Source organism: Mytilus trossulus, chromosome 14, assembly GCF_036588685.1.
Source record: "Mytilus trossulus isolate FHL-02 chromosome 14, PNRI_Mtr1.1.1.hap1, whole genome shotgun sequence".
Classification (NCBI taxonomy): domain Eukaryota; kingdom Metazoa; phylum Mollusca; class Bivalvia; order Mytilida; family Mytilidae; genus Mytilus; species Mytilus trossulus.
In genome coordinates, this window is record NC_086386.1 from 45,672,739 (window position 1) to 45,689,645 (window position 16,907).

Genomic DNA, 16,907 nt, shown 5'->3' on the forward strand with positions numbered 1-16,907 from the left:
GTGTTACCTTTCCTCGTCAGTTTTAATTTAGCGTCGTTCTGCAGTACATGATATATAAGGCATGAAGAGTTATTGTTACAGATCAGCTCAATTATCTATAGTAAAGGATCCTATTTATCACCATCATTGATGGCGATCCGATGGATAAATCTGTTTTAGAGTTGTCACTGACTCAGACGTACTTATGAATATAATTATTTTCTGTGACTGCATCTTATATTAATTTGACGGAGATGCGAAAGCAAATTTACAGATCTAACATTGCTGGGTTGATGTTTAGACGAGTTATATATACATTATGTACACAGCCATGTTTCACCATCATTTATATATATTCTTTATATACAACTCGTCTAAACATCAACCCAACAATGTTAGATCTGTGAATTTGCTGTTCTTCCCTCGCCGGGATTCGAACCCATGCTACTGTGATATCGTGACGCAAAATCGCCAGCACTGCAGCCTTCCCGCTAGACCACACGACGACCTGGGCTCTACAATATTAAAGCTTTCGGTGGCCGTTTGTTACATTTCCTCGTCAGTTTTAATCTAGCGGCGTACTACAGTACATGATATATAAGGCATGGAGATGTTATTGTTACAGATCAGCTCAGCTCAATTATCTATAGTAGAGGATCCTACAAATTAGTGTAAGATACAGTCACAGAAAATAATTATATTTATAAGTACGTCTGAGCCAGTGACAACTCTACAACATATTTATATATATATCAAAATTAAAATACTCTACGTTGTCTTTGTTTTTATTTTCATGTCTGGATCTGTGATATTCTTCATCCTCTGATTATAGATATAACAAGAAGATTTTGCAGCAATGATCATAAGGGGTGTACCTAAATAGCAAAATACGCGAAATTATAAGGTATAAGGTGTATCTGTAATTCAATTCAATTATGCAGCCATGCCCATTACAGGGGTTACGGCGGACATAAATGTAGAAATACGCGTGAAAATAAGAAATAACCAATTTTGAAAAGTGAAATAGATATTTTGAATAATTATTTCTGTAGAAAAAAGATCGGCACTGTAAAAGTGTTTTTTTTCTTCTTCTCGGTTTGTTTAATTTAAAAGAATCTGTAAAATAAATCACATGCAGATTATCCTATCATTGCATTAAAAACATGGGAAATAGTTAAAAAGTAACCTATCAACTACAATAGTTTACTGATAAGAAATTAATGCTGTTTTGAAAATCTTTCAGTGTCAGTTACACATGTTGCAGGAAACATGAATTCAAGCTTCGTGTTGCCGCCAATAGTCTTCCACGTTCATGTTACATTCGAAATCCAGACACAAGATCCAGTAATATCTTCAACTGAATATATGGTTTTTCTAGGAGAACAAAACGAATCAACGTTTAATTTATCGCTAAATGAAAGTTTCAAACAAAGTATATCTCCACGGGCAACTGAGTTAACACACTTTACAAGGAGAGCTGTTTACCTTATAGAAATAGGTTCTATATTAGAAAATGATATACCAGAAAATTATTTGGAGAGTGAAACGATTTCAATAAATGTAAGGTATGGATCATTAGCGCCAATAACAGTGTATCCGATTGGTAGCTTAGGAAAGGAATACAAGGTGATTACGTTCTGTCAAATCCTTGGTAAATGCTTTATTAGTATAACTACGCTTCCTGATATAACAGTCGAAGTTAAGGTAGCCCTACCTGAAACGAGAAAATCAAATAGAAATATCGAAGTCACATTTAATAATACAAAATATGAAAGTGGAGAAACCATCTTATTTAAATTGTTCGGAAATTCCACAACAATAATAGAGTGTGCCTGTGACCTAACCGGAACTTATATCAGCAGTAACGGAACAATAGCCGTATTTACTGGTGGTAGAGATACAGTTGTGAAAAAGGGAAAGAAGAAACAGACGTTAATTACACAAATGCTACCGCTGAGTACCTGGGGTAAAGAATTCATATTGATTGATTCTGATACTGATGATTCTGGTGATACTATTCGAGTAATATCTAGATACAACAATACTGTGGTAAAAATGGATGGCTTTAAAACCGTGACAATACATGATATGTCTCATTTTATAATACAGCGATCTTTGCAGAGAGGAAGCACAATATATCTTTCAGCAAATAAACCAATAATGGTGTGTCAGATTGCTGCAGATGGTTTGAAGCAGCCGGCTATGATAAACATTCCATCAGAGGAACATTATTTTACAACAGAGCTGTCCATCCCATGTAAAGATCATTATCACCTGTACATTGTTGTGAATGGATACAACGAAACTTTTCAGATAAGAGAAAGCACGAAGAGACATACCGAACTTGTATCGAAGTCTGGACTCTCTGTAATGCACTTTGATAACCAATACAATTATAACAATGACATATGTGTAATCCAGAACAATGATATATCGTTCGCAGTTTCGTATACAAATATGAATTCAAATGATTACATAGATTTTCATTATGTAGGAAACAACGCCTTACAGGTAAGAAAATAATTTGATAGAAATCAAGTCCGGGATATAATTGTCTTTATAATAAGTCAAAACATAGAAGGTTTTCAAATTTGAAAACATATATTTTACAAAACAATAGTGTACGTCAATTCAGTCAAAATGGGTCTCGTAATATCTAAAATGTGTGCGGTGTAGGAACGTGTTTTCCAAACATTTGTATATTTGGCTACAAAAATGTTCCTTATAAAAAAATTACTATTTTGTCGATACATTGTTGGTGTACTGTACTGTATGGAGCTTGGAATCAAACCATAAGTAAGTGCTTGCAGAATAGTAATAATAATTATAATAATACACTACCGTACATAAACATATGTTATCATGATGTTGTATTTTATTAGTGTAATTTTTCAGTTTCTGTATGATATTATTAAGAAAAAACTGTATCCTCAGAGAATTTAACTTCAGACAGATTTTGGCTTCTCCCCTTCGACACTTTATTTGTTTAATTTACATAATAAGTTTTATGGTTTTGTCATAAACTTATATACTTAATTTATGTTTAGAAAGTAGTCTTTTGAAATAAAATAGTTATGATACATTTATATTACAAAAAGGAGATAAGGTGCATATATATTGTTTTCGGATTTCTACAGCTTTCAGTAGAACATTGCATCGACTACTGGTATTAATTGTTGTTTCGCGTTATATCGCACTGTCATTTTATATCACACGCCCTGTTCTTTGTAACATTGGTATGATTAAATACATCTATCAAATGATATGTATGTGTTTTTCAGATGTGCAGTTTAAGTTATATGCAATGGTGTTCGTTGGTTTTGGCTACTTCTCATTACTTTGGTTTAATTGTTCTTAAACTTTAAATGCACACAGATTCAAGAGGGACGAAAGATACCAAAGGGACAGTCAAACTCATAAATCTAAAATAAACTGACAACATCATGGCTCAAAATGAAAAAGACAAACAGCAAACAATATTACACATGACACAGCATAGAAAACTAAAGAATAAACAACACGAACCACACCAAAAACTAGGGGTGATCTCAGGTGGTCCGGAAGGGTAAGCAGATCCTGCTCCACATGTGGCACCCGTCGTGTTGCTTATGTGATAAGAAATCCGGGAAATAGTCTAATTCGGTAGGTCACATTCATGAAAGGGAAGGGGATTTTATTAAGACGTAAGGAACATATCCGATATCATTTGTGAAACAGTTATTCCATAACGGTCAACCAACTCGTGATGGCGTCCGTAAAAATTATGAAGGGATGATTTCATTTTCACCATTTGGAACTATTGGTTTAATAGCTTCCTTGTGAGCAACAACCCTCTATCAAGAAAATCATAATAGGAAATGCAAGCACGGGAATATCGTATCAATTGGGAGATATATACCCCGTATGCAGGTGCTGCTGGAATGTTGCTACTTAGAAATGGAAAGTTCATAATTGGAAATCTTAAATCATCTCTTTTGTCGTGAAGATTTGTTTTCAGCCGACCCTCATTGTCAATTTCTAGATGTAAGTCAAGATATGAGGCCGACTTAACTGTTTCCGTAGTATCCTTTATCTCTAGTTCGATGGGATAGATGCGTTCCACATAGTCACCAAATTTTGAATTATTTAGTGAAAGAACATCAGCTTTATAGCGGAAAGTAGAGTTTAAGGATATTGCTAACTCCTTGTCTTTCTTCCTAAGAAGTTTCTGCATGAAGTTAGCCTCATAATAATAAAGAAACAAGTCGGCAAGTAGAGGGACACAATTTCTTCCCATTGGAATGCCGACAGTCTGTTGAAAAACACGTCCTCCGAACGTAACAAATATGTTGTAAAGTCAGGAAATCAAGCATCTTGATAATATCAGTTACAGGGAATATTTTGTTTGAATCACAGTGATCCTTTACAAAGTAGGATTTATCCCTCCATAGGACAAGATACTTGTATCTACGTGGGACATTCTTTTTTAAGAAGCAAAGCAATACCAACTTTTTCAATTTGTCTTTTAGTTTGGAATGTGGAATATTTGTGTAAAGAGTAGAAAGTCAAATGGTTTAATACTGTTACAAGATGAATGAGAGTTAGATTGTAAAAGATCTTTGGAATTTTTAAGTATCCACATCTAATTCACGCCACCTCTAGAATATATAGGCAGTTTCACAATAACAGCCCGTCTTTGATTGCTGATGAAATAGATGTTAATAATTTAGAAAGAAGTTTCGTGGAGCACTTGCAAGACCAAGCAATATACCGTTGTTTGTAAGGACACTTATGTAGTTTAGGTATCCAATACAGTGATGGAAGATCCAGTTCTTCATCTTTGGTTGAAATTCCAAAGGCACATAGAACAGACCTATGATAATCCAGGATTTCCTCTCTGGTAAGTGTCGTGAGGGTATATGTTGAGTTTCCAAGTGAATTGTCAATACCTAATTCGTTTATCAAGCAGTTAATTTAATGAGTTTTACACACAAAAACGATGTTGTTTGGGGCTTTATCAGCGGGGACAACAAAATATTTGTCATGGAAGTAGGATAGGTGTTTGGCAACCTTTGGGTCTTTAAAGATTGACGTAGCATGGGTATTGATAGACCCATTCAGTTTTTTAATTCTTATTTGTATCAACCACCTCACTGCCATAATCCATTCGGAAAGAGTTTCTACGTCTTCCTTTTTGCGCTTAGCCCATTGCATAATCCTCGACTGAATCCATCAACATTTTAAAGTTGTATTTCCAATTGAAGGATTTATGCTCACGATATTTCGCACCTTTCGATTACACATTTCGTAGAGAAGTGTTATAAACAATGTTCAGGTCACCGGTAATAACGTGGCCAGCAGGATTATATGTGAATTGGGAACTAGCACGCGTGCAATCAGGAGGTTTAGACTTGAAGTCGTCAATATCGAGATCCTGCAAAACGTGTTTGTAATTGAAAATTTTAGTTGCAATAGGTTTGGTATAGGTATAAGAAATAAAATTATGTCTTTTCTTACAATGGCGACGAAATTAAAAAAGGAAGAGAATACCAAGAAGTAATCAAAACCCGAAAATTCTTTCTTTGTCCGTATTCTCTATATATTGACTATGTATCCCAATTTATGACATTTGTACCTATATAATGTCTTTTTGGTTTGCTCACACATTGTTGTCAATATTATGTAATTTTACGCGACAGTCATAGAAGTGAGAGAATAAGCTAGCTATAATACGAGGATTAATCCGTCATTTTCTACATAAGGAAATGCCTGAACCAAGTCAGGAATATGACAGTTGCTTTCTATTCGTTTCATGTGCTTGAGCTTTTGATTTCCCCCTTTATTAAGGGACTTTCCGTTTTGAATTTTCCTTGGAGTTTAGAATTTTGTTGTTTAACTTTTTTATTTGAAAGAGTCTTGAGACATTACATGTATTTTATAAATTGATATCTATTCTTTAATATGAAAAAAACATAGATTGAAGATGTACCTGAAGATATACTTTCTAACGAACAAGAGGTTACAGAAGTGCATAATGTCACTACGGAAGATATATGTATTGACTCAGGCGGTATGTATACATTAGATTGGTCCATTCATTATCTGCTTTTTCATTCGTTTGTATATTACTTATTTAATAAACATAAATCAAAGGAAGACAGCCCGTAAATATCAGATTACTCCCCTGTATTTAATCATGGCGGGCGGAAGTGTATTATTTTAAACATAAGAAAATTTTACTATAATTTTAATAGTAATAGTTCTATGGAAAAGCTGTGTTAAGTAAAACCAAGAATATTAGATGGTGTTATGATAAGTATTTTCCTGTCGTTGTTTTGAATTACCTTATGTATATAAGGAACAGAAATACACAAACAATCTACGTCCTTCTTGTCACTCAATAACAAACGAAACAAGCGTTAGTTGTCATTGGTTGCCGTGTGACATTGTTTTTCCATTTAATATTACTAGCTTTTTCCCCATAATGTATGGTTTTACATTTTGATATTCCGGATCTTGTATAGCTACATATAACGTTCTTGTTGGAAAGATTGTAAGTTAATATTTATTTATTAACATCCGTGTAAGTGGTTTTTGATAGATGATTGCCTCAATTGTAATCATACTTAATCTTTTAATTTTCATTGTTATTCAACCAAATTTTTCTCACGAAGACAGTTTTCAAAACGTCTTCCACTCATAATGACAATTTACAGCATTGCGGCATCATGAAAGTACTTAAAAGTATTTAAAAATAGTATTTTGTAAGACTTTAAATCAATTTTAAATGCTAAAAGATAATGCCGTAAATATACTTTTTATGTAAAATAAATGGAGTATACCTGCAAGGTAATGTAAAAAAAAATATGTGATTCTCTCTTTCTATGTTATAAACAATTCCAGGGGTACATGGTCATACATTTTTTTTGGCGTATCGTCCTATACATTTATAATAGTGACAGTTCCGAGGATTCTATGTCTTTAAAGGATACATACATTTTTTGTGACAAATTTCAAACACAATTAAAGTATGTCTACAAGAAAAAAGATGTTAATTATCATGCTTTTGTTCTAGAAAGACTGGATAGAAAAAAATATTTAAAAGATACCGATCATTATTGTAAATGAAAAAAGGAAAAAATCCATTAAACCTGACAACACCAAATGCCTGAATATATCAAATTAAAGTAAATATTATTTTATTTATTTTTTTCAAAACATCATGCATTGGTGATATTTTCTTTTGATATTTACTTTTACATAAAAAGACTCGATTCTAACGATGGAGGTATTATTTGAATATATAAGGGTATTACTATATTAACAACTGAAACGATGACTTTTTAGTTATCCTAAAAACGAGTGTATGATCAAGTAAAGAGGCTTACAATTTTATACTAAACCCCTCGACCACCTGGTTTCTCACAAGTTTCGCCTTTTTGCTTTATACACTGTATTCTCTGTGCGTGATTTTTGTTTATATTGACTAGAGATATGATAGTTCGGAATTATATTGCCTTCCACGTAAGGATGTTAGTGATATTACAAGATACGCCATTCTCGTTTAGATGTACCAATAGCGAATTCAACGATTGCATACTTTCGACAAAATTATTACTGATCAAAGATGAATTCAAAAGTGTGCAATGGTCACATTTTTTTTCTGAGCAGTTAATGAAAGATTTGTTGAAATCAATTATCTGATTCAATAGAAAAATTAGTATAAAAGGAATATGACATTCAAATCATGAAAATAAATCCCCACTTTTTTTTGCTTTAGGAATTAGACTGTCTATTCGTATGTGTTATTTAAGTACAAAGTTTTTATTACGTTGCTGGTTTTTATCATATGTTCCGTATCTATGTTCTCACCAATTTGTGTTTCCATCATTTAAAGTATAAGATCAAGTTAGAAAACTGTAGTCGGTCTGTGGTAGGTCGAACACATATGTTTTTTGTTATATAGTTTATCGCAAAGTTAAACTATAATTTAATGTTATTCGAAATACTCTACTTATAACCTCCTTTAGATACGAAAAGCAGTCATGGATATTGTTTCATTGTTCCTATTCTGACAACATGGAAAGACAATTATCAGCTTGCAATATATCCTGAAAATAACACTACTGAACTAAGCAGTTATATAAATGGAACCATAACGGGAACCACATCATATCCTTATAGAGGTAAAATTAATGGACAGGACATGACGGTTATACAGATAACGTCTGCAGACAAAATTTCTATAAATTTTCTCTGGTACAGCTATGAAGAAAATCAGGCAATATCCACTTTGTTATTCCCAATTGATGTTTTGGGATCAGAATATTATGCTGCAACGTACTGTCCACATAGTGTGTATTGCAGTTCTTATTGTGTCATCACTGCAATATTTGACAACACTAATGTAAAAGTTCTATTTAATGATAGTCATTATCTGATTAATATCACCGAATTCGGAAACAACGATTACAGTGTGCATAACACTTCGAGAATTAATCTTTCCATCGGAAAATATAAATATGCATTGCTGAAATCAGAAAGAGATTTGACTGGAACTTACATTCGGGCGGATAATCGAGTTTCTGTTATATGTGGCGCAAATTTCAACAACACTTCAGTCGCAGAGCAGCTGTACCCTGTTCAGTTTTTTAAATCCGGATCATATCCTATTAACTTTCGACTTGATGAAGATTCTATTGCGATTTACAACATCCGTATAATGACATCATCTTGGGTAACAAGTTGTTATTTAACCATATCAGATTCTCTCCGTTATTTTCAATGGGAAATATATCTTGAAAAACCAGGAGACTTCCAGCAAATATCGAAAGGAGAAATATATAACTTAGAAAAAATATCCTGCGACCAGCCCGTGTTTGTTTGGGTAACTGTAGTCAACAATGCCGGAAGTGGATTTATGGTAATAATTCCATCAACTGATCACATATTGGATACATATGATTTCAAAACATTCCAGAATATAAATGGAGATATATCCGAACATAGATTATATGCATATGGTTCAAATCTTAACACAACATTTGAGCTTTACTCCGATGGAAACCCTAATAAAATTGACAATAGTACACCAATAATGCTTCAACAAAATACAACTTATCGAGCAAGTTTTAATAGCAACGTTCACGATCATGTGCTTTGGTATGGTGGCAGTTACAACGGACAAGCATTTGGATCATGTGTTGGAATGAAATTCTCTAAAGAAGAAGTAAGTATTAATTCATATCTCCGTTAAAAGGATATTAGTTATTTTACAAATTCGACAAATAAATGAAATATCAATTTTCGATTATTTTACAAAAGACTAAAGAGCAAATCTGACATGGTTATAAATGTTTATTTGGCCAAGATCCATCTGCCCTAACATTTTCAGATACATCAGACAAATCGCTGTTGGGTCGCTGCCCCTGAATTGGTAAATCAAATTAAATTTAGCATTGTTTATCTATATTCTTGAATACTATAATACTAGCAGATAAAGATAAATTGTAAACAACAATAATGTTAGGAAAATTAAGATTTACAAATAAAACTATAATTATGACTAAAATTGACAATTGACCCCTAACGGCCTAAGGAGTTATTGCCCTTAATAGTACAATTTTACAATGTTTTCAACATAAATAAGCCCTGAACTTGTTTGATTTTAAACTTGTACTAAAGTTATGTATCACCCCTTTCTTTACTGTTTGCCTACTTCTGAATTTTATTAGGTCAAAATGTGTCATTATTTTTTTTAAAGAGGGACAAAAGATACCAAAAAGGACAGTCAAACTCATAAATCGAAATAAACTGGTAACGTCATGACTAGAAATTAAAAAGACAAACAGACAAACAATAGTACATATAACACAACTTAGAAAACTAAAGGTCAATCCAATGATTTTTGATAAAGTTAACTTTCATTGTATAAGAATTCTTATTGATTAACAAAACAATAGATATCTATGTGATCCGATAATTTTGCTCTATGAAGTGTAACTTGATAAAAATGTAAATATAAACAAAACAATAACTAAGCATAAAAAATCTGTGTTTGTTGATACTTTGGCACACTACTAGTAAGAATTGTCAAAACGCGAGTTTTGTTTCCATAAGACTCATCAGTGACACTTGAGTGAACACAGCTAGAGGTGTAAAAGGATTCAGAGTTTTAAAATTCTTTGCAGATTTGCCAAATATTTCTAAGGAAGGAGGTAATATATGCATTGATGCATTCGAACTTGTCAATCTACGTCACACTACATGTGTCTATCCAAAATTAGGAGGCTGTAGTTCAACGCTTGTCGTTGGCTGATCTTTATCAAACTTGTTTTATGCAAATTGTTTCGTTATAAATAAACTCATGATAGATACCAGGACTAATTTTAGTATATACGCCAGACGCACGTTTCGTCTACAAAAGACTCATCAGTGACGCTCGAATCCAAAAAAGTTAAAAAGGCCAAATAAATTACGAAGTTGAGGGGCATTGAGGATCAAAATTCCTAAAACTTTTGCCAAATACAGCTAAGATAATCTATGCCTGAGGTAGAAAAGCCTTAGTATTTCAAAAAATTCTAAAATTTGTAAACAGTAAATTTATAAATTTAACCATATCAATGACATTTCATGTCAGCACAAAAAGTGCTGACTACTGGGCTTGTAATACCATCGGGAAATAAATCTCCACCAGCAGTGGCATCGACCCAGAGATTGTAAATAAACTCACCATAGATACCAGGACTAAATTTAGTTTATACGCCAGACCCGCGTAAATTAGGCCTTAAGTTTTCTCAGTTAAATTGTTACCCATTTTTCATTTCAATTCCGAAAAGCTTACCGTAAAAAATTATCCTGATCTCAAAACTAAATGACTTGTACGACATATTGTAGTGTGCTAGGAAAGACTTATATCGAAGACTTTGTAACGGTAGAACTGGCACTGGCACAAGCAAGTCTTAGCAGCCATGGATAGAACTATACCATTGAAGTTGTTCAGATGGATTGTTTTGAATCAAATGTCTGATTATGTATTTGTTTATTTAAATGTTTTTCATCTTATTTTGTCTAAACGTTTCTATGAAAACAATGCATTTGTATTTGTCTTTACAGAATTGTATTCTGCACAAGACCGTAGACCCTGATTGTGATGGTCTAATACATGAGGACATTTGTACGCTGGCTGGCTACAACTTTGGTAAATATCAAAATATTATATTCATTGCACAGTTTAGTATGTATTTTACTATTTCCCTTCCAAGATTTTATAATTTGCTTAAATCAATTTGTTACCACTTACTTTCCGGCAATTATCTAACATATTGATTAACTTTAAATCAGGCCTACACGGAAAAGTATTATCTTAAGTCCTAATTTGTTTCGGAATGTCGGTATTTATTTGTCTGTCCCTTTTTTATACAAAAAAAAAGGCTGTTGAAATCCACAGGGCTTGAATTTGATCAAAACCTCATACATGTATACATCGAGAACACATGTTTAACTATTGATGGACCAGAACATGCATTGTTTTGTTTGCACAATTCTTTATGATTTGACTTTGTGCCTAACACTAGAATTTTAAAATAGATTCCTTTCTTTCATATAAGTTTTTTAGTCCGATATCAACATGATCAACACAAAGAATGAATATATTAAGTGATGCATAGAAGTATGTCCCGATAGAGGTTATAGATACGGGGCTGAGTATCAAGATTTCAAACAGTTATTGAGCTTACTAATTTCAACATGTTTAGTCGAAGACATTTTATGGTAAGAGTTATCTCCCTAAACACTGTTTTGTTGTTTGTACATTTCCTCCGTAACCGTAAAAGAAATCGAAAAATGAATTGTACCTAATTGCTTTTTACATTGCTATTACATTGTTATTGAGATTTTCTTACTTTACTTCTAGTTCCAGAAATGCATTTGTTGAATAGTGAACGGTATATAGCAGACTATGACTTAGACGGAAATTATGACGAAGACTGTGCTTTTACTCTCCCAGGTAACTAAATCCAAGGGGAAAAAGACAAAAGGATAAGGCATACCCCTGTGTGTTTTTTATTTACTTGTTAAAAAGGATTGAGTGGAATTTGAAATAACTGTGCATCTTTATATGTTATAGATTATCTAACAGAAAATTTTATCAACCTAGTTTCTCTTTTTTTTTCTGTTCTAGCGTTAGTCCTTGTTGAAACAAAATAAATGAAAAATCATTTAACTTAGTATGACATCCGATTTTTAATGATCAAAGAAACAAATAGGCAATTAAAGACTAACATATCTTCATATTTGGAAACTATGAGTGCTCTATATTTTAGAATGCTATGCACCAAATATAAAAAATGGTGGAGTACACAATATCTCACAAAGGAATACGCATGTAACCTCAAAACTTGGCGGCCTATATTGTGATTGGGGATATACACCAAAAGAAGATGTAGAATCAATTACATGCGAGGCAAATGGTATTTGGAGACCTAATTTTATTTGTCAAAAAGGTAATTTTAGTACTTTTAATTCTTCATTTGAGTTCAGTGGTAAATAAATTAATGACATACTGACATTAAAGTTGGTTTGTTGCTTGATTTTGCTTGTAGAGATGGAACATGCAAAACATGTGTCTTTACCTATCAATATTGTTTTACTTTGTTATCATCGTAATAATGCTGATTCAGTGGCACCATCGGTAAGGGTCCGCTTTCCTGGGCTGTTTCAGCTCTTATTTACAACAACCTTCAGAGGTGAGCCGGCTCAGGTGATTAGTCTGAACCTAAATCTGGATAACTTACATTGCTCCTAATATGTCAGCTGATGTTACTGCTGCACTGTCACGTACACTGAATAATGTTTTCATCAGAGCTGATATAAAGTCTTTTCTGTCATAAGAACATTATTTGCACTAAATGTCTTTAAAAATCACATATCTCTCATTGCCTTTTTTCCAGATCTCATCACTCTTCCTCCATATTCACTGCGATGACACTTCAGCTTGTCTACACACTTTTGAAATAAGTTTCTTCCTCTCAGCATCTACTACTCCTAATGTCTTGAGAGCATACCAAACTGTCGGTTCCGCTAAGCCCCTGTACCGTGCGTCAATAGCAAAGCACCACTTCCTCTATCGCCGTTGTTAGCAATCTGTTACAAGTTGTTATTAGTTTGCCTTCTTCTTTTCGTGTGCTTTATCAATTCTTAAGTTTTTTTCCCGAGGGACTGTCAGTTCCTGCAAGACTATCTGTCTAGTTCCCTTTGACCATAATACCATACCTGATCCCAGCGATGTTGCCACTATTTCTGCTCGAAACCCCTTACGTTACTGGAAATCTGCAGGAAACTGCTAGTCTGTTGCTGTAGCTAGGAAAACATGGACTGCATGTGTGCTCTCCATTTTCTCGTTAGTCTTCACAATGTTAACGAAAGTGATGTTCTTCTTTACCTTTTTCTTCTTCCTACTGATGATATCAAACCTCGCTGCTATTGTTGTCACTATTATGTCTACATATGTGTCTATCATGTTGCAGTGCTACTTGACATGATGAAGAGATACGTGTAACAGATCAAAATTGTGCATTATATGTGGGTTTTTTGTATGTTGACAATGATGTTTGTAAATGCAATCTTTTGTTCTAGCATGCAAGTATTTGTATAATGTATTAATTGACTTTTTAAAACAAATGTTGACGCAGATATGATATAATGCTATAAGTAAACCTGATATTTCCGGAATGTTATTTTGGCAATTTTGTACGATAATCTAAAAATTAAATTTATAATTCATACCGTTTATTTAAGTTTTCAATGGCAGTGTTATTTATACCATTAAAATGACAACATAACACAATAGGGTTACAATAAATAAACAGATAAATGGAAGGAAATATAAGACAGAGAAACAAACAAATAATTGCCATCAAAAGATAACAGGTTGAAAAATATTTTTAAACGCGCGCTACGTCCACACAAAACTTTGCTCAGATGTAAAAAGTTTGAAAGCCATAACAACTACAAAGTTGAAGATCACCGGGGCCAAAAGTTACAAAAAGTTGTAAAGCCAGGGTTACCCGTCTTGGCCAAAATACATTATTATCAAGAATAATATATAGTTTTGCAAATAGTAAATTTCATGAAATGACTATATACATATAATAGATATACATGAACAAACTGAAGTGGTGACTAGCTATAGAATAAAAACAATTCTTATTAGCAACCAGATAAATTTTCATGAGTAGAAGGTAATACAGCAGTATTTATGTTCGCAAAGAAGAATAGCATATTTACAAAACATTACTTTATTATTTAGATTTTAATGTAAGAAACCAATTATAAGACTTCATTTTATCTTTTCGGTATCAACTATTTCAATTTCATATTTGAAAAGATCACCAAACATTAAATTACTATGTGAAAGGATATCATCTATATAGCGAAACTTGCATTTAAGACGACTGTATATTTCACACCCCAAAACTAGAGTATTTCCAGCTTGACAACCACCTGATTGAAATCACGAATTTCCCGGCGAGAGAGTAAGCACTGTTTATTCCCACAAAAGTTACGACTTCTTTCTGAAAAAAAAACCCACATAAGGCAACTGAAATACATTGCAGTAATTACAAATTAAGTATTTTGACTATGTCTGTTGAATTTGGCAGTTGTAGGAAATTAACCCTAAATTTCATTGCAGTAAAACATTTCTGAATCCTTATAATATATCTTTGGTGTTTCAAAGCACCATTATTTTTTATTTGGTGTTTTTATTTAAAAATCTTGAATCTTGATGTTCAAACATGGTTACTAAAGATTGTATACAAGGAAAAGGGGTTGATAATTTGATTGGTTAACTTCCAGTGACGGTTATATTTTTATAAGCTGTACTATACAGGATAAAACTTATGCTTAGTAATGTTTTTATTTGATTAAGAGATAAAATCTGCAGTTTTTTTTTAAAGTGGATATTTAGAAAAACAATCTGTAACGAAATCTATATAGGAAGTACACCTAATAAGTATATGGTTTCAAAACAAATATGGTATCAAATTGCTAAGAGTACACCTGATACTTTTATTATTGTGTTTTTGCTATTTGATACGATTACCCGATGCCTAAAAATAAAGTGATTCTGCACAACTTCTTTCAAGTTGATATTTAGAAGAAGAAAAAAACTTATAAACGGAAATCAGTATAGGAAGTACACCTAATATGTATATGGTTTCAAATCAAATATGGTATCAAATTGCTAAGAGTACACCTGATACTTTTGTTATTGCATTTTTACTATTATGTACAATTACATTATGTCTAAATAAAATTGACAAGTTAAACCGATTTAGATGTGGTAGGAAAAGTGAAGCAAAAAAAGATACTATCATGCGTTGTTTTTTAAATTTATTTTACAGATTGCACAGACCCTGCGACCTTTTATACAAACTCTTACATCCAACATAATGCGTCATGGGCTGTCGGAGGAAATGTGACTATGGCCTGTAATGAAAGTTACAAATTAGTTGGCAATGGTGTAATATTATGTCAATACAATTCCGAGTGGCAAAGAGGTGTCTTGATCTGCGCAAATGGTAATAAGTTTTGATCTTGTCTTTTTCCTTATAAGCAAATTACAAAATAACTACTGTTTAATGATACGATCAGTAGCGTCGCGTACCTAGGTGTCGTGATTTGCGCAAATGGTAATATAATTTTCTTTGTCTGAGAGCAGTTATTCACCAAAAATCACAATCCGGTTATAATTTAACTGTAACGAAAAATATCTATTATGTCTTGATGAACTTCAAAGTTATTGATTTTTTATTCAGGATTTAAATATGATATGACACCAGTTAGAATGGTTTGTGTTAGAAATTGGTCATTTAACGTTAAAACATTGTTGTGACGTCATTCTATTGTTTTACCTGTTCTTTATTTCAGTGATTGGACTATCATTTACCTGTAAGAAACCATTATGTCACCTTTAGCTGTCCAATATTTTAAAGAATAGCCCTACTCTTTCTTAAAAATATTAGACAGCTAAAGGTAGCATAACTGATTCTTACAGGTAAATGATAGTTAAATCACTGAAATAAAAAACCTATTAATTACCCCGATTGTTTTCATCTTGTAAACATTAAATACAACCAAAGAACAAATGACAATTAAATAAAACATTTTATTAAAGTCACTTTCCAATACAATAACTTTGTCACTCATCAAAACGGTTTCTTGAGGAAAAGAAATCACTTTCAAATTGATTTTTAACACATCCAATACTTATATCACAGCCATTTTCTCATGTTTTGGGGTTGTCTCTTTTAAGACTAATTCAATACGTTGATTATGCTCGTTGAAAGTCTTGTTCTTTGGATTTTATGAATTTATTTCTTTTTTCAAAAGAGTTATCCTCATCCGTCTTTAGGCTATCAAAATTGACCTCTGGGGTTGCTCTTATTCTTCCTAACATCAGTTGCAACTACAATTAAAAATGAATAAAGCAATGAAGTAATTATTTTTAAATTTGACAGATCATGCTACAATACAAGGGCCATGAACAAACTAAACCTTATCCTGTGTAGAAAGTGCGAATCTTGAACTTCCTCCATGAACTAGGGGACTATAATAGTTTTAATAATATTCAAGTTTCTAAATTGATTAAGAAGTATTGTTTTTTTTAAGTCTGATATTATTGCTTAAATATGAATATAATGCTACACTTTGCTCATGAACCACGATGAATATATATGGAAAGAAGAATAAAGGAACACATTACCGCATTTTATCTGTCACACAAACCAATCGTGTTTCCGATTCGCACTTTTTTTGCAGTGATCGTTTTATGAGAGATTTTTTTTTCAAAAGAAAATCGAGACAAGAATATATTTCGGTAACATTTATAAAACACAAAGGACTCAATAAACAAATAAACGAAAAAAGAGCGACACGACCTTGCAGAA

General features: G+C 32.6%; 1 protein-coding gene across 1 annotated transcript; it reads left to right on the plus strand.

The window, feature by feature from the left end:
* The first annotated feature begins 1,248 nt into the window (after nt 1-1,248).
* Nucleotides 1,249-2,502, plus strand: LOC134697808 (uncharacterized). The gene has a single exon (XM_063560094.1). The coding sequence runs from the start codon at nt 1,249-1,251 to the stop codon at nt 2,500-2,502; it is 1,254 nt and encodes a 417-aa protein (XP_063416164.1).
* The last annotated feature ends 14,405 nt before the right edge of the window (nt 2,503-16,907 follow it).

Excerpts from the sequence above, each read along its gene's own strand:
- LOC134697808 (XM_063560094.1), top strand. The coding sequence starts at position 1,249 with ATGAATTCAAGCTTCGTGTTGCCGCCAATAGTCTTCCACGTTCATGTT.